This window comes from Osmerus mordax, chromosome 10, assembly GCF_038355195.1.
Source record: "Osmerus mordax isolate fOsmMor3 chromosome 10, fOsmMor3.pri, whole genome shotgun sequence".
In the NCBI taxonomy this organism is placed as follows: Eukaryota; Metazoa; Chordata; class Actinopteri; order Osmeriformes; family Osmeridae; genus Osmerus; species Osmerus mordax.
Genome location: NC_090059.1, coordinates 2,561,001 through 2,586,743, shown reverse-complemented (window position 1 = coordinate 2,586,743; position 25,743 = coordinate 2,561,001). Strand labels below are relative to the sequence as shown.

At 43.0% G+C, this 25,743-nt stretch overlaps 2 protein-coding genes across 4 annotated transcripts in view; one reads left to right on the top strand and one right to left on the bottom strand.

The window, feature by feature from the left end:
- The window catches only part of entpd1 (ectonucleoside triphosphate diphosphohydrolase 1), a 17,821-nt gene extending 2,182 nt beyond the window's left edge, over nt 1–15,639 (top strand). Inside the window, exons 2-10 of the mRNA XM_067244886.1 lie at nt 2,510–2,637; nt 2,864–2,981; nt 13,224–13,374; nt 13,746–13,905; nt 13,998–14,195; nt 14,311–14,562; nt 14,833–14,940; nt 15,046–15,183; nt 15,279–15,639. Of these exons, the coding sequence (XP_067100987.1) occupies nt 2,510–2,637; nt 2,864–2,981; nt 13,224–13,374; nt 13,746–13,905; nt 13,998–14,195; nt 14,311–14,562; nt 14,833–14,940; nt 15,046–15,183; nt 15,279–15,488 (1,463 nt within the window). The 3' untranslated portion in view covers nt 15,489–15,639. The remainder of the gene's footprint in view (nt 1–2,509; nt 2,638–2,863; nt 2,982–13,223; nt 13,375–13,745; nt 13,906–13,997; nt 14,196–14,310; nt 14,563–14,832; nt 14,941–15,045; nt 15,184–15,278) is intronic.
- Nucleotides 15,393–18,158, bottom strand: LOC136950507 (potassium channel subfamily K member 1-like). Of its 3 annotated transcripts, none has more exons than XM_067244889.1 (4): nt 17,649–18,158; nt 17,114–17,518; nt 16,547–16,884; nt 15,393–15,521 (listed from the first exon to the last, which is right to left on the bottom strand). In XM_067244889.1, exons 1-3 carry the CDS (start codon nt 17,995–17,997, stop codon nt 16,571–16,573), a joined length of 1,068 nt encoding a protein of 355 aa, XP_067100990.1. In that variant the 5' UTR covers nt 17,998–18,158; the 3' UTR covers nt 15,393–15,521; nt 16,547–16,570. The 3 variants fall into 3 exon arrangements, with proteins under 3 accessions (XP_067100990.1, XP_067100989.1, XP_067100988.1); XM_067244888.1 differs by having other exon boundaries at nt 15,409–15,521; nt 16,539–16,884; XM_067244887.1 differs by lacking the exon at nt 15,393–15,521 and having other exon boundaries at nt 15,677–16,884.
- Nucleotides 18,159–25,743: the final 7,585 nt, after the last annotated feature.

Genomic DNA, 25,743 nt, shown 5'->3' with positions numbered 1-25,743 from the left:
GAACAAAGGCAGGATACTTGTCACCAGAGGAGACTGTGTGTGTGGTGTGTGTGTTAGTGCGTGGGTGAGTGAGTGGGTGGTTCATTTGAGAGAGAGAGAAAGAGAGAGAGATGGATGGATAGGCCCCTCTTCAGGAAGAGAGGCTAGAGTATGATAAGAGACATAGCATTGTGTGTGCATGCGCGTGTGTATACGTGTGTTGCTTACATATGTGTGCATTCACATATCTGGACACAAATGTTTTTCAAATGTCCCATCTCATCTGTAGTCCGGGCATGCTTGCTGCTTAACTCTTACACCCCCCCCTGCCCACCAAACCCTCTTCCGTAACGCACACACACACAATCACACAAACACAGAGGCACACACACTCCCCAACACAAACACAGGGAATTCCAATCCGTCACAGCAATGACATCACAGAATGCCCTCAGTACAAGCAGCCAGAGGAGTTCCCTCATCTCTCTCTCTCCTGCTCGTCTCACATGAGAGAGCGAGAGAGAGCGAGAGAGCGAGAGAGAGAGAGAGAGAGAGACACACACACACAGTCTTAACAGCATAAACAGTCAGCATTCGCTTCTCATTACCCCTCCTAGAAAGAGCCCCTTTTAGGGGCTTACAGACACACACATGCACATTCGAGCTGTGTCTCCATGGTGACAAGCTGTGCTGCCTAGGCTTGGGGAGGAAATGCCAAACTCAGAGCTTCAGCGGTGCTTCTCTAAAAAACACCCCCTCTGCACAACTCTGCTCCCCTCCACCTCTTCCACAGACCCAAAAAAACTTTCGTTATCTCCTAACATTTTTACAGCCATTGTGTCCTGCTATCTCTCTGTTCTCCGTCTCCCTCTCAGCTCTCCTGTTTTCTCCGCCTGCCCTGGAGCAATCTCCCCTCTCTCTTCCTCCTGCTCGCCGCCTCTCTCTTTTCCTCTCTCCCTCTCTCTTTCCCTCTCTCTCTCTCTCTCTCTCTCTCTCTCTCTCTCTCTCTCTCTCTCTCTCTCTCTCTCTCTCTCTCTCTCTCTCTCTCTCTCTCTCTTTCTCTCTCTCTCCCTGTCTCCCTGTATTCGTTCAGCAAGCAGTGTGTTCCCATAAAAGGACATCAGAGGTGAGTGTTCTCCTTCATTCGCTGCGTCTCTTTTTGTCTTCATAGTAACATGGTTGTTCAGTCCAAACATGGATCAATCCTAGAGCTCAGTAGTGGTACAGTCCTAAAAATAAGCGTTTGTAGTTGTAGGTCTCGGGTAGTGGTACGTTCCTGGATCTATTTTAGTTTTAGATTGGTGAGTATTGGTCCGGTTAAGGATCTCAGACGTAATAGTTCTTTGATGGTATGTTTGCACACAGCAGGTCTTTCTTTGTGTTGTATATGTACCCATCCCTGTGAGTCAAAGGTTTTAGGTTTAGTTTACATTAGGGTGATGTGTGCCTGCATGCATGCATGTGTGTGTGTGTGTGTGTGAGGGGGGGGGGAGTGTAATTATGTGTGTCAAGCGGGGGATGTGGTAGAACCTAGCCAGCTTAACAGCATCATCTCAGCAAAGGAATATGAAACGACTGCTTGTTAAACGTCATATTGTTAAAGATCCAGATGGTGTGTGATTTATTGTTTGTGTCAGTGAGTTTATGAGCAGAGACTCACCTCACACCTCCCTTTTTTTAAACAGTAGAAACTAATTTAGCCTCAGCGAAGAAAGAAAACCAAACAATCGCAGAACACACAGTTTAGTCAGGACAGAGAGTGCATAGTTGGCTCAGCTAGAGGCTTAACTGATGACGTCCTGGTTTCGCTCACAACTCTGAAACATACAATTCCTCTGAACTCAAATCTACCATGAGCGTTTCATCATTCATATTTATTGGGATCCCACATGTATTATCATGTGTATTATATAATAGCTTGCTGTTCTAGTACCAGTTTGTAGAAGACAGCACTCTTACATAATTTAGTATATTGATGATTTATGGATCTTATTGTCAAGGAATAATCCTTTTAGTAGACAAAGCTAAGTGCCTTTGATGTTTTTTACATCTCCTTTTTTTTTTTTACAACAGCCTGGAAATGACATACCTTTGTTGGGTGGGAAACAAAAGTGAAGTGCTTTAAGAAAGACCAGAAAACAGGCCATGTGCGACGGAAAATTATAGTGCGACTGGATAATGGCTCATGTTTTAGTTACGGCACATCAAAACACGAAAACAAGCCCCCCTGAACCCATACACACACACACACACACACACACACACACACACACACAGCTAATTACATGCAGCTGGGACACTAAAGCTAATTACCAGCATCTGGACAGAAGATGTCAATTGTACCTCCCATTTTTGTCTCTCTTTCTCCCTGTCTGTCTCCTTGTTCCTCTGTCTGCATGTCTCTCTTATCTGTCTGTGTGTCTGTCTGTCTCTCTGTGCGTCTCACTTCGTCTTCACCTCCTGTCTCCACCTTTTCATATGCCCACGCACCTCCTCTTTCACACCCCCTCTCTCACACCCCCTCTCTCAGAGATGAAAGGGAAGAACCCCTGGCATCGACCAGTGACCATCCTCATCGCTGTCCTCGGCGTCATAGCGATCGTTGCCCTGGTGACGGTGACAGTGATGCAGAACCAGCCTCTCCACCAGAAGTACAAGGTACCGTCATTACACCAATACCTGGGGGGCTCTCCTCTCCCACCTGGGCAGGCTGCAGACATCACCTGAGTATGAAGACAAACACAAGTACCACACCACGCTAATGGACCACAGAGTCCTTGTGTTGTCTAATCGATCTCTTTTTCTTACTCTCTCTCTCTCTCTCTCTCTCTGTTTCTCTCTCTGTCTCTGTCTCTCCATCTCTCTGTCTGTCTCTCTCTGCTAGTATGGCATTGTGCTGGATGCTGGCTCGTCCCACACAGCAATGTATATCTACCAGTGGCCCGCAGAGAAGGACAACGACACAGGGAGAGTCCAGCAGACCCACGCCTGCAAGGTCAATGGTAGGCGTGAGGTGCACACACACACACAGACAGACATGCCCACACACACACGTACGTGCACACATGCACACACAGACACGCATGCACGTACGCATGCACAGACACACACAGACACACTGACACGCATGTATCCACACAAACATAAACACCCACACAAACTACTGGTGCATACATTAAGAGTGCATTGACAACAATGACCCTAGACAATCAATGCTTGCGATAATAATCTTTAAATGTGGTCAAGCCACCTTGTATTTACTGTATATAACCACTGTGAATAACCACGGTTATTCAATTGTAGTTCATCAGTTCCTATGTGTAACTACATACAAGTAATTATACAGTTTGTAAACTTTTTTACTAAATTGCCAATAGTCTTTAGAGGACACATGAACTCAGTATCTGGAAATGCTTAATAATGTTGCCTCATTTCTCTGATTCACAGTATTTGATTGTCTGTCTGATTTAACATTCCTGACAGAGCAAAGGAAGACATTTGTAAACAAATATCCCCTGAACAGGCAATGGGAGATTTGGAGCTCAGAAACATATATTTTGCAAGCAAAAGTCTATTCTGTGCTCAATAAATGTGTTTACATGTTAGCTACTATGCATAATACTGTGAGTTGTTAGACCTACATACAATGCATGTGCAGATCTTTTTTCTAGCAAGCTAATCTTCCTTTAATTCTTCAGGAATGTGGCACAGAGATAGCGGCACAGTTTATGCCTGCTTGACTTGTGTCTTGTTTGACCTAACCAGGGGGGTATTCCAGAAAGAGTTGAGTAACCCTAAAATGAGGCAAACTCTGTGTTTTCCGTTCCAGAAAGAGAGGTAACAAAAACTTTTGGTCAGTGTCCAATGGTAACTTACTCTGTGAACCTAACTTACTCGTAGCAGGTTTTCTATGACAATCTCTGCATTTCCCTATTGAGGCTGCAGAGTGGGCCGATAGAGGATCCCTCTGTATCGAAGAGAGCTTGATCGACAGGTTGAGCCTGCCTGGTGTGTAATACTGTTCATTCACCAATCAGAGGCTTTATCCCGCCCCCAGACTTTTGACAGGTGACAACAGATTTATTTGTGTAAACGCATGGAAATGTAAATCTATTAGTGCTGTCAGTTAAACGCGTTATTAACGCCGTTAAAGCAACCCATTTGAACAGCGTCAATTTTTTTATTGCGAGATTAACGTTCTTTTAAGCCTAGCAAACTTGGCCAGTTGTAGTTTTTTTCAAATGCTGTGAAAAAAAGTGACGTTAGAAAAACTACAACACCACACCGGATCTAGCTAGACCGGAAACAAAACAACAGGCACACCGCACACCCTTGTTTGGGCTTGCGAGCCGGCTAAAGAGTAGCAGGCTAATGTTACATTTTGAGTGGATGGCGAGCGCGAGACGCCGAAATGGATGCCAATAAGATTCAGAATGGAATGTTTACTTTTAAAAAGTTGCGATTAATTGCGAGTTAACTATGACATTAATGCGATTAAATATTTTAATCGTTTGACAGCACTATATATATATATATATATATATATATATATATATATATATATATATATATATACATACACACACACAAGTACATGTAACATTTATATATTTAGTGTCTCTATTAATTTGTAATTTATACATTTTGTATGTCAATTAGGCATTAAATTATATAATGAGTCATTTATTTAAGCTTTGCTTTATATCATTATTTATTTATTCAAGTATTTAGCCATTTAATTATTTATTTAGTTAGTTTTGGCCCCTATAATCCTCCATAGTAATTGGTCTTCTTCATTGCCTACAAATGGAAATACAACAATTAGTGTTTTTATTGGCTATTAATTGTTGCTACAATTTACATGATTCACCTGTGACTCTCCTATAACTGGTTTTGCAGAAAACCAATTTCAAGATTGTAGGGGGTTAATTGTAGCCTGGCTGTGCCCTCCTACGTACTTCCGCTCAATTTTGATTTTGCTTCTGTACTAGGTCTGGGAATAGGGGTTATGCGGAAAACACTTCCGTATTCGGTAAAACAGACATCATCACTTCCGGTTCTGAACGGTTTGGATAAATAAATGGTCTTCACAGTTAAATAATTTAAAACGCCCAACATGCTCATAATAATAATAATAATTTTATTGTTGATTGTGTGAACTAGCTGGGTTTGCCGTTGGGTTAGCACAGCAGCGGAAATGATTACATCTGTTTTCCGGTTCGAACACTGGGTGCTCCGCATAACCCCTATAGAGCTCCGGACGTCACGTGACTTTACTATTTACGTCGCCATTTTGGCAGGAGAGGCAAAAATGAACGCCGCCAGCACAGATTTCAACCTGTCCGAGTTCACTAGGCACTTTAATTCAAAAGACATAGGCAGCTATAAAGCAAAACGGGATCAATTAAACATTAGTGATCCACACACACGTGCTGGTCTAGGGGGTACATCATGCGTCCGGATTTCATCCCCGGGGGGGCATTTGGATGTCTGGGGTTAGCTAGTCTGTAACGTTCGTCAACGGTTAGCTATTAACGTTGGCTTACGTACATTATATCAGTGCACTTTTCATCACAAAAATTTCATTACATATTTATTACATATAAGTAATTCCAAGAGACTGAATGATCCTCAGTTGAAGCAATGGGTGGGTCCGATGGTTCAGGCATCCCGGCGCACAGCAGCTATCCACCATGTTGAATCAACGTTTATTGAAATAGGCAGCAAATTAGACTATGTATAATCTTTATCAGAATCAGAATGGAATTTATTCGCCATGAAAGTTTGCACAGACAAGGAATTTGCTTTGGCAGGAAGGTGCATACAATAAACATATACCTAAAATGTAAATATGTGGACTATCTATACTAAGGGTACATAAACTAGCAGTACTAAGTGGGATTAGAATAGAATTAAATATACAATAAAATAAAATATAAGTTGCCGTAAATTACAATATAAAAATACAAAAATACAAATATTACAAAAAATACAAATGTACAAGATACCATTATTGTAATGCAGTGCAAAAAGCAGTGTGTTTTAAGCAATAAGTCATTAGAGTCAGTGTGGTCCCTTGGCCTTGTTGAAGAGGCCAACAGCGGAAGGGAAGAAACTGTTTTTGTGGCGTGAGGTATTGGTCCTGATGGACCGCAGCCTTCTGCCGGAGGGGAGTGACTGAAACAGGGAGTGTCCAGGGTGGAAGGAGTCGGCCACAATCTTCCTCGCTCGCCTCAGGGTCCTCGAGGTGTGCAGGTCCTCGAGGGTAGGCAGATTGCAGCCAATCACCTTCTCAGCAGTGCGGATGATACGCTGCAGTCTGCTCTTGTCCTTGGCAGTGGCAGCAGCGTACCAGACGGTGATGGAGGAGGTGAGGATGGACTCAATGATGGCTGAGTAGAAGTGCACCATTATTGTCTTTGGCAGGTTGAACTTCTCCAGCTGCCGAAGGAAGTACATCCTCTGTTGTGCTTTCTTGATGAGGGAGCTGATGTTCAGTTCCCACTTGACGTCCTGGGAGAGGATAGTGCCCAGGAAGCGGAAGGACTCCACAGTGTTGACTGGGGAGTCACACAGGGTGATGGGGGTGAGTGGGGCTGTGTTCCTCCTGAAGTCCACAACCATCTCCACTGTCTTAAGAGCATTGAGCTCTAAGTTGTTCTGGCTGCACCAGGTCACCAGGTTGGCCGCTTCCCACCTATAATCAGACTCGTCTCCACCAGAGATGAGCCCAATAAGGGTGGTGTCGTCCGCAAACTTCAGGAGTTTGACGGACGGATGACTGGAGGTGCAACTGTTGGTGTACAGGGAGAAGAGCAGAGGAGAAAGGACGCAGCCCTGAGGTGATCCGGTGCTGATGGACCGGGAGTCAGAGACTTGTGTTCCCAGCTTAACGCACTGCTTCCTGTCAGACAGGAAGTCTGTGATCCACCTGCAGGTGGAATCAGGCACGTTCAGCTGGGAGAGCTTGTCCTGAAGCAGGGCGGGGATGATGGTATTGAAGGCAGAGCTGAAGTCCACAAACAGGATCCTGGCATAGGATGCTGGGGAGTCCAGGTGCTGTAGGGTGAAGTGGAGGGCCATGTTAACTGCATCGTCCACAGACCTGTTGGCTCTGTAGGCAAACTGCAGGGGGTCCAGTAGAGGGTCAGTGATGGATTTAAGGTGTGCCAGCACCAGGCGCTCGAAAGACTTCATTACCACAGAGGTCAGGCCGACGGGTCTGTAGTCATTATGTCCTGTTGGCCTTGGCTTTTTGGGCACAGGGATGATGGTGGAGGACTTGAGACAGGCTGGCACATGGCATGTCTCAAGGGAGGTGTTAAAGATGTAGGTAAACACCGGAGACAGCTGGTCAGCGCAGTGCTTGAGGGTGGCTGGAGAGACAGAGTCCGGCCCAGCTGCTTTCTGGGATTCTGCCTCTTGAAAAGTCTGTTAACTTCCCCCTCCTGAATGGAGAGAGTCGTCACTGTAGAGGGGGGGAGGTGGGAGGCCTCCTGGGTGGGAAGGGGTAGTTCAGGACTGTCCAATTGTCTTTCAAATCTGCAGTAGAACTCATTCAGGTCGTTGGCCAGGCGGGAGTCGTTAGTGGAGTGGGGGGCTCTGGGCTTGTAGTTGGTAATCTGCCTGAGCCCTCTCCAGACAGAAGCAGAGTCGTTTGCAGAGAATTGGTGTTTTAGTCCCTGAGTAAAGTCGTTTAGCCTTGCTAAACCTGTTCTTCGACTCCTTGAAACTGTCTTTGTCCCCACTCCTAAACGCGGCCCCTTTCTCTGACCTCAACCTTCTGAGTTTAGCTGTACACCAGGGTTTGTCGTTGTTGTAGCTTACCCTGGTGCGTGTTGTTATACAGCAGTCCTCACAGAAGCTGATGTATGATGTCACAGCCTCTGTGAGCTCATCCAGACTATTGGTAGCAGTCGTGAACATGTCGCAGTCAGTGCAGTCCAAGCACGCCCGCAGATCCTCCATAGCTTCACTGGTACACTGTTTTGATGTCCTCACAGCAGGCTTACAGCGCTTTAGCTTCTGCCTGTATGCAGAAATCAGGTGGACCATGGCGTGGTCAGAGTGACCCAGTGCTGCTCGGGGGACCGCATGGTATGCTTTGCTGATTGTAGAGTAGCAGTGATCCAAGGTGTTTCCTTCTCTGGTAGGGCATTTGATGAATTGTCTATATTTTGGGAGTTCTTGAGTGAGATTGCCTTTGTTAAGGTCGCCTAGCACAATAACCAAGGAATCCGGATTTTCATGCTCCACACTCAGTATCTGGCTGGCGAGCACACGTTGAGCCTCGTAGACGCTAGCCTGCGGAGGCATGTAGACACCAACCAGAATGAATGATGCAAACTCTCGTGGCGAGTAAAAAGATCTACAGTTAATAAAAAATGATTCCAGATCAGGAGAACAGTGCTGCAGAATCACTGTCACATCTTCACACCAGCCACTGTTAATGTAAAAACAAATACCACCTCCTTTCGTTTTGCCAGAGAGCACAGGGTCACGATCCGCTCTCAGCAGTTTGAAACCTGCTAGCTGTTAGTGATGGGCATTCCGGCTCTTTTTCTTGAGCCGGCTCGTATGGCTCAGCTCACCAAAAAGAGCCGGCTCTTTTGGCTCCCGAACGGCTCTTTAAAAAATACATGTTTTAACTATGAATTTGACTATGATGGGTGTGAAAACAATTTGAATTAAATTATGAAATGAAATCATACTCGACCGTAACCACATATCTTTAAAAATGCATTGATTTGTCAAGGCTCTTCTCCGAGTTTTGACTACTCTCTGACTGTGTGAGTTGGCTCGGCCCTCCCTCATGCAGGATTGACAGGAACAGAATGTGAGGATGATCGTGTGCGCCTTTAAGCCTACAATTATTTTTTTGTTGTTCTTTGAATTAGTCAATTATTTTAAATACAATTAAAATTAGTTATTTCATAATCATTTAGTTTTTATAGGCTGTATTAATCTATTAAAAATAAGAGTCGGCTCTTCAGATATGCGAGCCAGCTCCCGACGTTCACCTTCAAGAGCCGGCTTTTAGAGCCGGATCGTTCACGAACGACCCATCACTACTAGCTGTAGCGCAGAGTCTGGGATCAGTTCACTCAGCCATGTCTCCGTAAAGCACAAAACGGAAGATGAATGAAAGTCTCTGTTTTTAATTTAATTAATTAATTATTATTATCTTAAATAAGTTTTAGTGCTCTGACGAGTTCAAACCATGTTTATTTATTCATTCATTGGGTGTGCTCAAGCCTTCGGTGAGAGCACAACCTTTGTTCTCTCACATATATATTATTATTATTATTTTTTTTATTTTTTTTTGCCCCCCTAAAACTCAGTCAATATTTGGCCTACATAGACAACGTAGGTGTCAAAAGTTTCGTCTTGGTAGCGATTGAGTTGCTTCTATTGGAATTTACGTTCCGTTGCATGGTTTAGGCTTCAGTTAAGTTTTTGTGGCGAAAAGTGAAGCTAACGGTGGCTAATTTGCTAGCCACAGTCACTGACGTAACTAACGTCACTACGTCACTAACGTCACGAAAACACGCGTGACTACCTTTGGCAGAACATTCGTTTCGCATCTGTTAACTTGGGGGATAGCTAGGCTAACTATAGCTTTACTGCAAGGCAGCTGCAGAAACGCCACAAGCAAAGAGGCTAGGGTGATAACTATTTACTCATTTTACTTTGTGATATGACACACAATTGTGATGTGTAATGTACAGTATAAACTGATATTATTAAGGAAGTACATCTACTTTCGGAAACAGTAGTCTACTATTTCACTGAAGTATTAGCATCATGACATTAGCCTGTGTTGCCCGGGCAACACACACTACAGTGGTCTATGATGTATCTGTTTTCAATCGTTAAAATAAACATTCCTCACATATACATTTTCGTTGTAGGATTTATTCTGACATTAGTAAACGATTTGTTGGTGAAATTACCATTACCTGTGGTTTCAAACCAGTGTAGCTCACTGCAACGCTGTAGCTTACGCGAGACACACTACAAAAACATCTAGCTACAGTACAGTACACAGCTGTTTAGGAAGTCAAACGGCGACAGAAAATGTTCGGCACTCCCCTTACTTAAATCAAAAGTCTATCTAACTACTAACCTGAACTTCATTGCCACAGCCTAAACGTTGTCAATCTGTTCATGAAAATAATTAATTTCAGCCTAAACCGTACAACGGAACGTTAAATCCAATTCAACCAACGCAATCGCTACCAAGACGAACACAGCAGTAGTCTACTACTGTACCATCCATCCATCCATCCATCCATTTACCGGGGCAGCTTCTCCACACAGGGCTATATCGCATTTTGAGTTGTTACTGACAATGATCGCTACCAGTGAGCTTTTTATGAATGAGCGATTTTCCACTAAATAAATGTCAAGCTTATTTACGTTTTGGGGGGCATATTTTCAGTTAGCAGATGGGACTGTCTGTATCGCGATTCCATCTTCTACTGCCGGTAACGTCGTAGAATAATCTTCAAAGGGGGTTCTTTATTCATGAATGAATGCAATATGAGTAGGCTAAATTCCTTAAAATATCACGAGAAGGGAAAAACTTTAAAGGACGTTTAAGTCATAGAGATTAGGTCCATTTTTACACCGGTCTGCCAAATTTATTCGTTTTGATTCAACGATGAGGCTGCCTCTTGCAGGGGAAATGAGAAGATATCTATTTCATTCTACACCTCACTCGTATTTTCAGTTGTAAATGAGCGCTTTTAAATCTATGTAATCTTTATAAATAATAAGTATGCATTTTTATATAAAGTATACAGAAATATCAGTTGTAAAAATTGAATCACTTGCAACCGACGCAAGCAAGCACACCCTACAATTTCCCCAGAAATTGTACCCTCTCTAGTTATCATTATCGTTTAATTTGATGCTGTAAGTTCATGAAGATAATGGACTTTCTTAGGTTTTTCATTCATTCAATATTTTGCATAATACATTTATTGTTATCCAAAGAAATTAGTGATTTATTAGCAAGGGGGTTTAACACTTTTGCAAGTCATGTATCCATGTCACATTCTCATTGGGGGCTGGGCACCCCTAAAGGTCTGATCCTAAAATCGCCCATGGTATTAAATATCCTGTAAAGTGGAATTAAAAACGAGTTTCAAGTTCACCACACCACATAATAATGTGTTATTAACTACCCATCCAAATTAGAATGAAAAAAAACACAGACAAGTATGTTCAATTAGGCTTTGAAATGGTAAGAAAATCAGCAGTCTTCTCTGTTTGAGACTGGGGGGGCGTGTCGCCGGAAAGAGCTGAAGCTCGGCCCCCTCGCTGGAAGGCGCCACTTCTCTCAAGTACCTACGACCCAGATAATGGACGCTACGTCAAGCCGAACAAAACAGTATAGAATTAGAATGCATTTGTTCAATGAGTGAAACATACAGAGGCATATAAATGAAATGTTCCCCTGAGCTGTAACACAGGAGTAAACATTTACAGCAGAGACAGCAGACAGCAAAATACCATCATTCTACACCGAGTAGCCTAATATCAAGTTAGCGGTTTGCACTAATTATAGCAGATCTCTGGAAAAGTTATCTAGTATAATTATAACAAGCACACAGAACTGAGTGATGAACTGCTGGCGGCGGTGGATGGTCCAGTAGGAGCGGAGGATAAACGGCCGGGGGGGCGATGCTCGGTACGGCTCCGCGCTGCAAGAGAAGTGAACCCCGTCGGTCTCTGGTCCATGTTAAAACTGTCCGCCATGAAATGGTCAGTGGCACAGAGGCGGCTGTTGGAGTTTATCCAAAGCTTTACATCAGCGTGGTTCTTCCACCTATTTGTCCTTTCATTATCAACAGGGAACTTAAATGGCATTGCAGCGCAGCTGGAGTTCTTGCATCCAGGGAAGATGCAGTTGCGGGTGGTGGGAGACATCCTGAAGCTAGCTAGCTAGCTGATGTAAGCTACAATAAAAGTACAGCAGGAGGAGCCATTCAGTGATCTGACGTAGATGGGGCAAAATGACGTAGATAGGGCATTTTTTGGCTCCGCCCATTAAAACCTGATCTGAAAACGGAAGAGAAACTGTTCGGTGTAACTCCACATTTCAGTGCGACAAAGTTTTAGCACTTTGCACATGCTTTCAGGAACTAATTTCACACGTATATAATGTACTTAGAAGCAAAACATGGAATTTACTTTACAGGATCTTTAACATTAACCAAATAATGCCAATACCAATGGAATTACAGTTATTTGACTCTATGGGTTAAATCAGAGCAAGAATGGTCAAAGTAAGCTTAAATAAAATAAACATTTACCGTAATAACATTGCAAATGAATTTAATCAGTTACAAGGCAAACAGGTTACAAAATGAAGGTTAACTTGTTGGAAAAATATTTTCTCAAGTAGTGGACAGAGTCGATGAAGTCAAGAAAGTTTATTACTTGCGCATGCAGCAAGGTGCATGTCCATGGTGGTACAAAGTTGTCTGAGAAACTAGTCTTCATGCAAGACCATTTATACAACATTGATAAGAATGCTCCTCCCCTGGCCCCTGCATAGCAGCTGTCTAGCTGATAGTGTTTATCCTAAAGTTCTCGCCGGTGTGTGTGTGTGTGTCGTCTTGGAGTGGAAGTTTATTACTGTAATATCAATGGGCAGTGTGGTTAAATGTTCAATGTATGGACTGGCTACTGCATTCAAATGTATGCATTGACTCAGCCAGCCTCAAGTTTCCCACGCCAATTGTCTCTTTGCTTTTTTCAGGAATATGTGCTCAGATTCACCATAAACACGTATTAACACTTAGATCTGAAGCATGGTGAAGTAGGACAACGTTTTTTTGTCGCCAGGTGCCATAGTGAATCCTAGTACCTGAGCTCCATTGATGTTGGCTTTCAATAATTCTCATGCCCGCGCTTAACTCAGAGTGGACGTACTCCAAGTATATTTAACAAAAAAGTTTCCAATTTTAGGTTAAATCAAGTCAAAGTTCAGGGTTAGGTTCACAGTTTGTTGAACCCGCTTTCTGTAATACCCCCCAGCTGGCTACATTTCCATCTGTGGTTAACAGCAAACAGATGTATAACAAACACAGCACATAGGTCCATACTCTCCTGGCCATCTCATGCTTAGCCATCATGACCTTTTCTCTCTCACTTCAACATCCATTAACCTTGTCCTCCCTCCATCTCCTCCCACTCCTCTGTAAGTCTGCCGTCTCTTCTGTGTTGCTGTGCAGGCCCTGGGATCTCCAGCTACTCGTCGTCTCCGAGCCAGGCCGGGGACTCTTTGAGGAAGTGTCTTCAGGAGGCTGAGCGCCACGTGCCCCTCAGCAGGCACCAGGAGACCCCCCTGTACCTGGGGGCTACCGCCGGCATGAGGCTGCTCAGGTACACACACACACAATAACAGAGGTTGGCCAGCCCAACCTCTGTGTATGTGTGCATCACAAAAATGTGTCAATATTTGGGTCAGCTGGCTGAGCGGTTAGGGAATCGGGCTAGTAATCAGAAGGTTGCCGGTTCGACTCCAGGCCGTGCCACACAACGTTGTGTCCTTGGGCAAGGCACTTCACCCTACTTGCCTCGGGGGGAATGACCTTGTACTTACTGTAAGTCTCTCTGGATAAGAGCGTCTGCTAAATGACTAAATGTAAATATTTGATTAAATAAATGTTAGTCCATCTCTAGTTAGTCAGTCCCTAAAAAAGTTGACAAGAGCACTACAGTGAATAGTGTGTGTGTGTGTTTGTGCTTTCCAGGAAAGAGAACCGGAGTGCGTCGAGTGAGGTGTTTACGGCAGTGGAGAGGGAGTTGCAAATGTTCCCCTTCTCCTTCCAGGGAGCTAGGATCCTCACAGGTCTGGAGGAAGGAGCCTTCGGCTGGGTCACTGTCAACTACCTCGATGATCGCCTCCGACAGGTGTGTGTTTGTTTGTATAGAACGTTAAGCACCTCCACCAATTTAGCATGGGTGTGTGTGTTAACGTATGTGTGTGTGTGTGTTTATCCCAGGGCTTGGGAACTAGAGGAGCTCTTGACCTGGGCGGAGCCTCCACACAGATCAGTTTTGTGTCCAATCAGGAAGTGGAGTCATCGGAAAACGCTGTGGCCTTTCGTCTCTATGGAAACGACTACCACCTGTACACTCATAGCTTCCTTTGTTATGGTAAAGACCAGGTGCTAAAACTAGCCCTGGTCCAGCTCACGGAGGTAAGCCCAGGCTTTAACCTGACAACAGGGAAACTGAGGGAGTCTGTGTTTTTGAATTCACCACAGGGACAGAAAAACTACTAACATTCTATGGTCAACACCTGCCCTCTCTCAGTCAGGTGAAAGGCAAGTATCAGACCCATGTTTCCACCCAGGCTACAGCGTTACTAAGGAATACTCAGCTGTGTACAAAAGCCCCTGTGTGACAGCCAGGAAACCAAAGGAAATCAATTTCACCCACGTCGGAACAGGAAATGCATCAAAATGCCAGGAAGTGGTCAGAAGAGTCTTTGAGTTTGGCAGATGCAACTTCAGCTCCTGCTCCTTCAACAAGGTCTACCAGCCACCCTTGAGAGGAACCTTTGGGGTGAGTCTTGTATCCAAACACGTACAGGTCATGGCAAAAGCATCATCTGCACAATCTCTGCGTTTTCGCCCTAAAACTTTAATGTTAACCCAAACATGTCACGCAGTAGGGGATGTATTTTGTGTACTACTTAATGTGGCAGGTCCTAAAAAATTGCCTGTTTTGCATGGAGGATGGGTGGGTGTTCTTTTGGCTTGCGGTGCCTGGGGTGTGCAGGACCTCCAGGAGTGGTTGTTGACTTTGGCCGTGGTTCTGTTTGGCTCCCCTCAGGCCTTCTCAGCCTTCTACTTTGTGATGAACTTCCTGAATCTGACCTCTGACCCTTTGGAGAGAGTCAAGGAGAAACTAGAGCGCTACTGTGCTACACCCTGGACACAGGTCAGTCAACACACACGAGCACTGAATACTGTCTTTCTTACTTTTCGGGGTAGCTTGGGTGTGTGTGTCATGTTTCAGTGTGTGTTCCTGCTGTGCTTTGTGAAGTTGAAGCAGGATCATCCAGATATCAAGGAGAAGTACCTGGCTGAGTACTGTTTCTCTGGGACCTACATTGTCACCTTGTTGACGGAAGGCTACAACTTCACGTCGGAAAGCTGGAACGACATCAAATTCATTAAGAAGGTAGGACGTGTAAACGCACACAAGGATGTACATTGTATGTATTTCCTGTTTTTGCTGTACCCCCAACCCCACCCTTCCTGCCTGTGTGTGCGTAGATATCAGGGAGTGACGCTGGCTGGACGTTGGGCTACATGCTGAACCTGACCAACATGGTCCCAGCAGAGGCGCCTGACACGCCCCCTCTCCCCTACGCAGGCTTCGTCACCATAGTGACCTTCATCGCCTTGCTGCTCGTCTTTCTTCTGGTCCTCAGTCTTCGCTCCTACTGGCCACGCTGTCGCCCCGCCCAGACACGGATCATATGAACACTCCATCATGCTCTGTATAGCAGCCATATACTGTATGTACCGTGTGTGTGTGTGTGTGAGCGAGTAGGAGAGAGAGGGAGACAGAAATAATTTGTGTTTGACTTGGGACATGAGAATATGATGTTAATACAATCATGTTTATAAGAAAGGACACTGATTACTGAAACTCCGACCGATTCCTCCTCAGCTGCCATCATTTATTGACAATGTATTGAATGCTGGATGATTCCTCCATATTTGTAATGTAACTGTCTGGAGACAAGCTGATTTCGAGCACAGAATGCATGCTTTAAGACTATTCAATGGTCAGTGTTCATCATGATCGCCAATGGAGATGGCGAGTCTACGCACACACACACACGTCAGTAACATACTGACCTCTGGTGGTGAGAGACGGGACGCCAGTTCTGCATACTGTAGGTCAGTACACTGTTTTTAAATCATCTCATTAATAAGACTAACCAACAAACTGGAAGTAAGGTGAGACTCAAGCTATTCCTCCTTTAAATCCCCTTACATGCATAAGCTCATTATGCACAGGGCCAATGGAATATGTAAATACCTCTGTAGCTTTATGAAGAACGTAATTTGACATGTAAAGTCTAAGATTATCTTTCGGGGGGGATTGTGCCCCTTGGGTTTTGACTCAAACAGGAAGCCACAGCCTAAGTTTCCCTCCATTTGAGACCAAAGCCCTTCCTTTGTGTCAAAGATACAGGTCTTATTTGAAAGGAATAAAGGGGAAAAGGAGAAAAATACAAACACTAGTCCTGTGATATTTAATATATGGGTGGTGCCTTTTCCTGGATAATCGTTGGCACTGGCTGACCTAAGAGCTCCTCTAGAGTGTTATGATAAGAAGTTACTCAGTAGTGTGGCCAGTACACACAAGCACACATATCTTTATAAGGCCAGTTCCCTTCACTGCAGGAAGTGTACAGTGCTGCAAAAAAATTACAAACAACCTGTCATCAGGGACCTACCTCTATCCTCACAATCTATATCTGGAAACTCTCTCACACACACACGACCTGGAAACTCTCTCACCCACTCACGCAGTTCCCTCCTGACACAGACTGTCATCTCCTGAGGTGGTTGCCATGGGCAGGCGCGGTCGTCTCCAGGGGATGAGTAAAGGGGGCGGGATCTTCCAGGCGGAGGGAGGCGGCCTGCGCCGACACGTAGGAGAAGTTGGGCAGGCCCAGCGGCGGAGCAGTCATGTGATCAGTCAGCTCATTGTCATCTGTGTCGTCCACCATATCAGCCATGTCCTCTGGGATCTGGCCGTCCTGCTTCCCTCTGTAGAACTTCTTCTGGAAGCTCTTCAGTTGAGGCACCTCACACCAGGTCTCCACCACCACTAGCAGACACACCAGACCTAGCAGAAGGTACACTGGTACACACACACACCAGGGAGAGAGAGGATTACACTGACTACGGTCAGATGAACCAACCTGTGATGGCTAGCAAGTAGAATTATAGTCATAAGAACCAACCTGTGATGGCTAACCAGTAAAAATATAGTCATAAGAACCAACCTGTGATGGCTAGCCAGTAGAAATATAGTCATAAGAACCATCCTGTGATGCCCAGCCAGTACAAATACTGTCACATGAACCAACCTGTGATGGCCAGCCTGTAGAGCAGCCGGTGTGGGTTGGTGGTGGTGGGGTGGGTCTCCCCTGGCACATAGTCTCCCAGCCCTATAGTGGTCAGGGAGATGAAGCAGAAGTAGAGAGAGTCCAGAAAGCTCCAGCTGCTCTCCCAGGCCCGGAACACCAGCGCAGGGAAGAAGAAGAGCAGCATAGCCGAAATCAAGGTCAGGCTCAGGGCGTGGCCCACAGCGCCCCTCGCCCGGGGCACTGCCCACCGCACCTGGAGGTGGGCCAGGGGCCTCCGCGTCACCACCACCATGATCCTCTCCACCACAGACGAGATGAACAGGAGGGTGATGGGGATTCCCAGAAGAGAGAAGAGTATGCAAAAGGCCTTGCCACCATCTGACAAGGGGACGGTGTGACCATAGCCTGAGACAACACAAACAAACAAGGTGAAAATTTATAAAAAATGTGTTTACAAGATGGCAGTTATTTGAATTTATGCTTTCCTTTTTTCTCTCACACACACTGATTATGGCAAGTTCACAGTCCAACTCACCTGTTGTGGTTAGCACAGTGCTGGTAAAGAAAAGCGATGATATAAAGTCCCAGTTCGATTTGCTGACGTTACCGAGCATTGACACGCCATAGTTATTGGCCTGAAGGGCACGAGACAGTATGTTTTCAAGGAGCTCGTCCGACACGCAAGCATGGTCCTGGAGGAACTTGTGTCGGAGAGCTTGTAGCTTTTCACGTAACTCAGATTCGTAGGGACGCTCGACCGCTGAAAAGACCCCGGCGCCAAACAACAGGTAGAGTACATAGCACAGCAGCAGCAACGTGAAGTTTAGTTCCGACTGACGCCGCTCCAACAACCGTGTCCACCAGCCTCCAAAACCTTGGACCATTGTAAACAGAAGGCTAACTATACTTGAGGAAATACGGTGTCTGTTACACTTTGTATATATAGTGTAACATAACTCGATTCTCAAAGTTTATACCAGATATTCTATGGAAGTGAGGTTAGTTCATTTGAGTTTTCGGGAGAAAAGTTCTCTTCCTCATTCTTCCGTGGCCAAACCCAAGGTGATGCCCGAGCTGACAATGAGAGAGGCGTAGAGGCGTTACGTCAGCGATTGTCACCTGGCCAGGTGTACAGGTGTGTGTGTGTGAAAGAGAGAGAGAGAGAGAGAGAGAGAGAGAGAGAGAGAGAGAGAGAGAGAGAGAGAGAGAGAGAGAGAGAGAGAGAGAGAGAGAGAGAGAGAGAGAGAGCGAACGAACGAACGAGAGCGATCAGCTGTGATTAGATTGTTGTAAATGTATCACCCAACAGGTTTTTCAGGTTTTACATCTTAATCGTGGCTCATTCACCGTGACAGTGCCCTTCTCATAGTGTCTATTACAACTATGTGAAAATGTCGGCTACAATACAAGACACCAAAGCATTATTAGGCCTACATCACCAAGTTATTTAGTAAACTGTTTTTGCATTGATTGTTCTTTCACTCAATGCAAATGCGAATGAAATGCTTCTCTTGGCGATTTCATGTTTTACCGCTAGAGGGAACCTGGGGACTTGATTCATATCGACAGTATGGATGGACCTCAAATAATATTTTATTTTGTAAGACTGATGCATGCTTGGGGTATCTAGATTTCTTTGGGTTGATTTGAAAACAAAACACAAGTCGAAACCAAAGAAGTGCCCTTCACGTCCATAGAAGAACGATACCACGCAACATCGGTTTAAACAGTTTAATCAGGCGCAATGACACAAATAATTTTATGTTAACCGAAAGACCCCAGTCTAGAGTTGTTTTTCTGTGCACAATGACTATAAGAAAATCATGTAAAGTAGACACTAGTTACCAAGCAATATAGACTTTTTGGTTCTACATGTCCATTCTATTATTGTCTAAGCTGACTGACGCATCCCAAACAACCTCCCATGGAACAGAACATTCAAACAGCCTCCTGCAAGGACATGGGCCCTGCACAGATCTGCACCCCCCGGATGAATTCCCTTGTGATGGAACAGCTCAGTGACAGAGACTTTCCCAAAGAAAAGCTACGCTAGGACTTTCACCAAGTTTCAAGGACATCAAAAAAAGGTGGAGGAGTCACAGCTATTTTCTCCTCTAAACTGTTGTTCAAAATCACTGAGCTAGGTGAATTAACATCATATGAATATCTTGCTATAGAGCTCAAAACCGAATCAATATTTTTTGTTATTATATATCGGCCACCCAAGCACTCGCCAATATTCATACAAGAATTCTCTGAACTATTATCACTATGTGTCACTAGATATGACAAAGCAGTTTTAAACGGAGACTTAAATATCCAAGTAAATAAAAAAGCAGACCCAAGAACTATTGAGCTCTTAAATCTCCTTGACAGTTTCAATCTAACTCAACACATAACAGACCCAACACACCGGCACGGAAACACACTAGATCTAGTGATAACAACTGGACTAAATATCAATAATATTTCAATAACTGATCTACCCCTCTCAGACCATCATTATATACTTTTTAATGTGGAAATTATCCTAACAAAAACCAAAAAAGAATTCTTAGTCCATAGAAGATATTTAGTCGATACAGCTATGATGACATTTTCTGAACAATTTGCTCTATATGAGCCGACTAACCATGATTGCTCTCTGAATGAAATGGTAGAGAACCTCAATGATGCACTATTATCTGTGTTAGACTCTGTTGCACCACTGAAAACCAAAAAGAAGTGCACAAGCAGAACCTCCCCATGGCTGAGAAATAAAAATGTTAGTGAAACGAAAAGAAAATGCCGTGCAGCAGAGAGAAAATGGAGGAAAACAAAGATCACTATCCACTACAACATCTACAAAGATACACTAACCACCTATAACAAAACCATCCGTCTAGCAAGGAGAGAATATTTCTCCAACATTATTACAGAAAATGCCAGAAATTCCAGAGTTCTTTTCTCCACCATTGACCAGCTGCTAAACACTGTCCCTGCCCCACCTCCATCCTCAGCAGTTAAATGTGAAGAGCTTGCTTTGTTCTTCATAACAAAATAACTTTGATCAGAGCGAGTATTATTAATAGTGGGGTCGAAACTGACATCAGTAGATTCTGCAACATAACCATGAGCACATTTACCTGTATCACACTTAGTGAACTTTCAAAAATTGTCAGCGAATCTAACTCCACAACCTCAGATATTGATCCTATACCCACAACATTCTTTAAGCGAGTGTTTGATAGTGTCTCAGGTCCGGTGCTAAACGCATCCCTTAGAACTGGCGTCTTCCCAGATGCCTTCAAAACAGCTGTTGTAAAGCCCCTATTAAAGAAACCCAAATTGGATAACAGTCTACTTGCAAATTACAGACCAATATCAAACCTCCCATTTATTAGTAAAGTACTGGAAAAGATAGTTTTAGTCCAATTAAATTATTTTCTTGAAGAAAATAACATCCTGGAAGTCTCGCAGTCAGGTTTTAGGAAATATCACAGTACTGAAACTGCTCTCACCAAAATAATTAGCGACCTCAGACTAAACTCTGATGCAAATAAAGTCTCTATCCTTATCCTGTTAGATCTCAGTGCAGCATTTGATACAATTGATCACGACATCCTAATCAATAGACTGGAAAAGCTTATTGGGTTCACGGATAGTGTATTGAACTGGCTGAAATCATATATCACAGGAAGGAAGTTTTATGTTAGTTTAGGTGACCATAGGTCCAAGAAACATGAGAACTGCTACGGGGTTGCTCAAGGAAGCTGCTTAGGTCCATTACTTTTTTCTCTTTATATGTTACCACTCGGCGACATAATCAGAGAACATAACATAGATTTCCATAGCTATGCGGATGACACACAACAATATATATCCACTGAACCCAACGATGCAACGGCCATCAATTCCATTACCAACTGCCTGTTGGCAATAAACAAATGGATGAATGATAACTTTCTTAAATTAAATGAAGACAAAACCGAAGTCCTACTATGTGGCCCCAAATCCAAAAGAGAGATGCTTATTAAGAATCTTGGAGGCTTAACCCCCTGTCTTAAACCAGAGGTGACGAGTCTCGGTGTAATCCTGGACTCAGATTTGAATTTCAACTCTCACATTAATAAAGTGACCAAAACAACTTTCTTTCACCTGAGGAATATAGCAAAGGTACGACCATTCATAAACCAAAATGATGCAGAGAAGTTAATTCATGCTTTTATATCCAGCCGGCTGGACTACTGTAACGCACTTTTCACTGGTCTTCCCAAGAAAACCACTGAAAGACTACAGCTCATTCAAAATTTTGCAGCTAGATTATTAACCAAAACTAAAAGGAGAGAACACATTAGTCCTGTCCTAGCTACTTTACACTGGCTCCCTGTTACCTTCAGAATTGACTTTAAGGTCCTTTTCCTCACATACAAAGCTCTACACGGACAAGGACCTAGCTACATTGCTAACTCCTTTATAAACTACACACCAGCTATAACACTGCGATCATCAAATGCATGCCTATTAGAGGTCACCAGAAGCAGTCATAAGAAGATTGGTGATTCGGCCTTTGTCAATTACGCCCCAAAACTATGGAACAAATTACCCATAAATATTAGGGAAGCAAACACTCTAGACATTTTAAAAAGACAGCTTAAAACATACCTTTTTACCGAAGCATTTAAGTAATTTTATCTCAAAAGGGTTTTCCTACTTTTAAAGTTGTTTTCTCTCTTGAACAGAGATCTTATTGGGATTTTTATTTTTGTTTGAATTGTTTATCACTTGTATTATTGTTTTTATTGATTTTATGTAAAGCACCTTGAGCTACAATTCTTGTATGAAATGTGCTATATAAATAAAGTCTTACTTACTTACTGGTTTGCAACTATATTAACAAGCTGTCTATAAAGTATGATAATGCAGTTATTAAACACCTTATGCATTGTATTATGAATAAAATCCATAATTGTTAAGTGTTTATTAATGATCAACATAGTGTTTAATAATAAGCTTATTAACTATTTAATAATGTATTGTTAATGTTTCAAAATGTTTTATAAAGGATTAACCAACTATTAGTTAACACTTTGTAAATGCCAAAAAGCTTTGACTTATTATAAAGTGTTACCAAACTTTGAATTAACGGTTATCGCTTAATTGTATCAACGCGCTATAGAATGTTTCATCGCGGAGTGATTTATTATTAGCTGTGAAAAGTTTGAGTTGGGATGTCCTGGGGTATTCCAACTCATGGAAAGTCTCTCGTCCAATCAGAAACAGCTAAATAATTTAATAGAACCCAATTGTTTTATAAATAGGCTGCAAGGTGAACCACGAAAAGTCTTTTAGAAAATGATTCCCGCTCCACAGTCTGGCATTTACACAATCTTTAGCTCATAAAAAAGAACGATTCGTGCTGAGCTACCAAAAAAAAGTTAGTCGCTGAAATTCCAGTCGATTATCGTTGCGTCTATGTTTTATGCAGAACTAGTTTCTTCAGAGCGTAATAGGATTTTGGTGGCACGGATCGACACGTGATCGTTCTACACCAATAAGGTAGCTGCTTTTTGTCAACCGGGAATTGGATATGTTTGGCAAATAGAGGATGGGACCTTGCACGTAACAAAAATTCGGCCCCTGACAGTGTTTTGCATGTGATACACTGCGGCTGCAAAAGTGCGTGTGAGACAGGCAGATGTTCATGTTTTTCTGCAGGACTGTGTTGCAAAGACTTATGTCATTGTTGTAATTGTGCCAATACAAAAGCGACTGAGGAACTGGGAGATAACTGTCCTGACACTGACAGTGAGGACTGAGTGTCCTTAATCTGTTATTCCTTATTCGGTTTTGTACAGTTTTATATATCATATTTCATATTTTTCATTACGATTGTTTTTATGGTTGATCAGTGTTTTCATTTGTGGAAGAATGAATCAATGAATGTTACAACAACGACATAAGTCTGTCTGCCCCCCCCCCCCCAGGTTAATGTAATAGCCTAGTTTAACAACTAATGTAATATTGCACACATTTTCGTACTATTTCCCCTAAAGCAATAAGGTTAGGCTACTTAGAGACCTTCCACTCATAAAGTATGTTCTAAATGGCATAAATGCTGCCAATTATTAATGGACGTATTAATTGACGTTGGTCAGTAGCCTAGCCTATCGATTAAGGTACTCGAAAGCATGTACACTGTCTGCTTCATTTGAGCTTGATAGGCTAAGCATTCTGTAGCAAAAAATAACAATAAACCCTATTTAGTAATTAAAACTACATTTACATTTAGTCAACTACTTCTGCATAGTAATGCACCGAAAATACAAACGTAAGCAAAGGCAGCAATCGCTATCGAATCAACAGACATTTGCAATTTAGCTAGCAGGGGAATAATACAGATCACCAGTTAACTTAATTTAAATTAGCAAGAATATTAACTAATACAATAACAGGCTTAAATTAACTGACAAGTTAGCTATACGACTTCTCAAAGACGCACAATCTCAACTGTGGTGTGAAGCGCGTATCCATGCTATTCTCCGACATGCACTCTAACAATCACATAGACGTCCTAAAATTTTGTACAGCCCTATTTCTGATACCATGGCAGCAGAAATTTTGTCGTGGCGTGCCGCCACGCCAAAATAAACATAGGAAACACTAACGTGCAAGGTCCCATCCTATTTGACAACCATATCCATCCATGTTGACAAAAAGCAGCTACCTTATTGGTGTAGAAGGATCACGTGTCGAACCGTGCCACCAAAATCCTATTACGCTCTGAAGAAACTAGTTCTGCATAAAACATAGACGCATCGACAATCGACTGGAATTTCAGTGACAAACTTTTTTTTGGTAGCTTAGCAGGACTCGTTCTTTTTTATGAGCTAAAGATTGTGTAGATGCCAGACTGTGGAGCGGGTTGAAACGATAACAGGGTTCACCTTACAGCCTAAAAGGTCAATATACTGAACAGGGGGCAGATTGTCAGGAACAGCAGCATACCATCCATCATTTACACTGTATGGCTCTGGCAATGATAGAATCTGATCTTCAACAGAGAGCTTCAATTTCCTAATGTACCTATTGAAATCAGATTTCTCCAACTGAAGAGCATACGTAGAAAGATTAGACATATTTAAATGTGAAAGCTTTAGTTTCTCTCTATCTCTATCTCTCTCGCAGGTTTGATATGTGCTGCTGTCCTTTCTTTTGTTATTTGTTGAAAAAACGTAATTTAAGCCTAAACCGTACAACGGAAACGTTACATCGAATTCAAGCAACGCAATCACTACAGAACCAAGATGAACACAGCAGTAGTCTAGTAGTACAATTTTCGGGGTAAGCTTCTCCACTCAGGGTTACATCGCATTTTGCGTTGTTACTGACAATGATCGCTACCAGTAGGGTTGCCACCTGTCCCTTAAAATACGGAATCGTTCCGTATTTGAGAATAACCTAGAGAGGATACAATTTCTGAGGAAATTGTAGGGTGTGCTTGCTTGCGTCGGTTGCACAGGGGTCTGTATATTTTATATAAAAATGCATCGGGCCTACTTATTATTTATAAAGATTACATAGATTTAAAAGCATATTTTTTTGCTGCTCATTTACAACTCAAAATACGAGTGAAGTGTAGAATGAAATATGATGTCTTCTCATTTCCCCTGCAAGAGGCAGCTGACAGGCTGAATCAAAACGAATACATTTGGCAGACCGGTGTTAAAATGGACCTAATCTCTATGACTTAAACTTCCTTTTAAGTTGTCCCTTCTCGTGATATTTTCAGGCATTTATCCTACTCATATTGCATTCATTCATTAATAAAGAACCCCCTTTGAAGATTATTCTACGACTTTACCGGCAGAAGATAGAATCGCGATTCAAACAGTACCATCTTCTAACTGAAAATATGCCCCCAAAAACGTAAATAAGCTTGACATTTATTTAGTGGAAAATCGCTCATTCATAAAAAGCTCACTGGTAGCGATCATTGTCAGTAACAACGCAAAATGCGATATAGCCCTGTGTGGAGAAGCTGCCCCGGTAAATTCTACTACTACAGTACAGTACTAGACTACTGCTGTGTTCGTCTTGGTAGCGATTGCGTTGGTTGAATTCGATTTAACGTTCCGTTGTACGGTTTAGGCTGAAATTAATTATTTTCATGAACAGATTGACAAAGTTTAGGCTGTGGCAATGAAGTTCAGGTTAGTAGTCAGATTGTTTCAACTATTGAAAGACTTTTGAGTAAGGGGAGTGCCGAACATGTTCTGTCGCCGTTTGACTTGAACAGCTGAGGAGTTTTTGTTAGCTACTCACACTAGTGTCTCGGGTAGGCTACAGCGTTGCAGTGAGCTACACTGGTTTGAAACCACAGGTAAAGGTAATTTCACCAACAAATCGTTTACTAATGTCAGAATAAATCATACAACGAAAATGTATATGTGAGGAATGTTTATTTTAACGATTGAAAACAGATACATCATAGACCACTGTAGTATGTGTTAACCGGGCAACACAGGCTAATGTCATGATGCTAATACTTCAGTGAAATAGTAGACTACTGTTTCCGAAAGTAGATGTACTTCCTTAATAATATCAGCTTATATTGTACATTACACATCACAATTGTGTGTCATATCACA

Bases quoted from the DNA above. Each gene is read 5' to 3' on its own strand.
- LOC136950507 (XM_067244889.1), bottom strand. From the start codon at position 17,997: ATGGTCCAAGGTTTTGGAGGCTGGTGGACACGGTTGTTGGAGCGGCGT. The intron at 17,519-17,648 runs GTGAGTTGGACT...GTGTTGTCTCAG, and splicing joins CACTGTGCTAACCACAACAG to GCTATGGTCACACCGTCCCC. The intron at 16,885-17,113 runs GTTGGTTCATGT...TGTGTGTACCAG, and splicing joins CTACAGGCTGGCCATCACAG to TGTACCTTCTGCTAGGTCTG.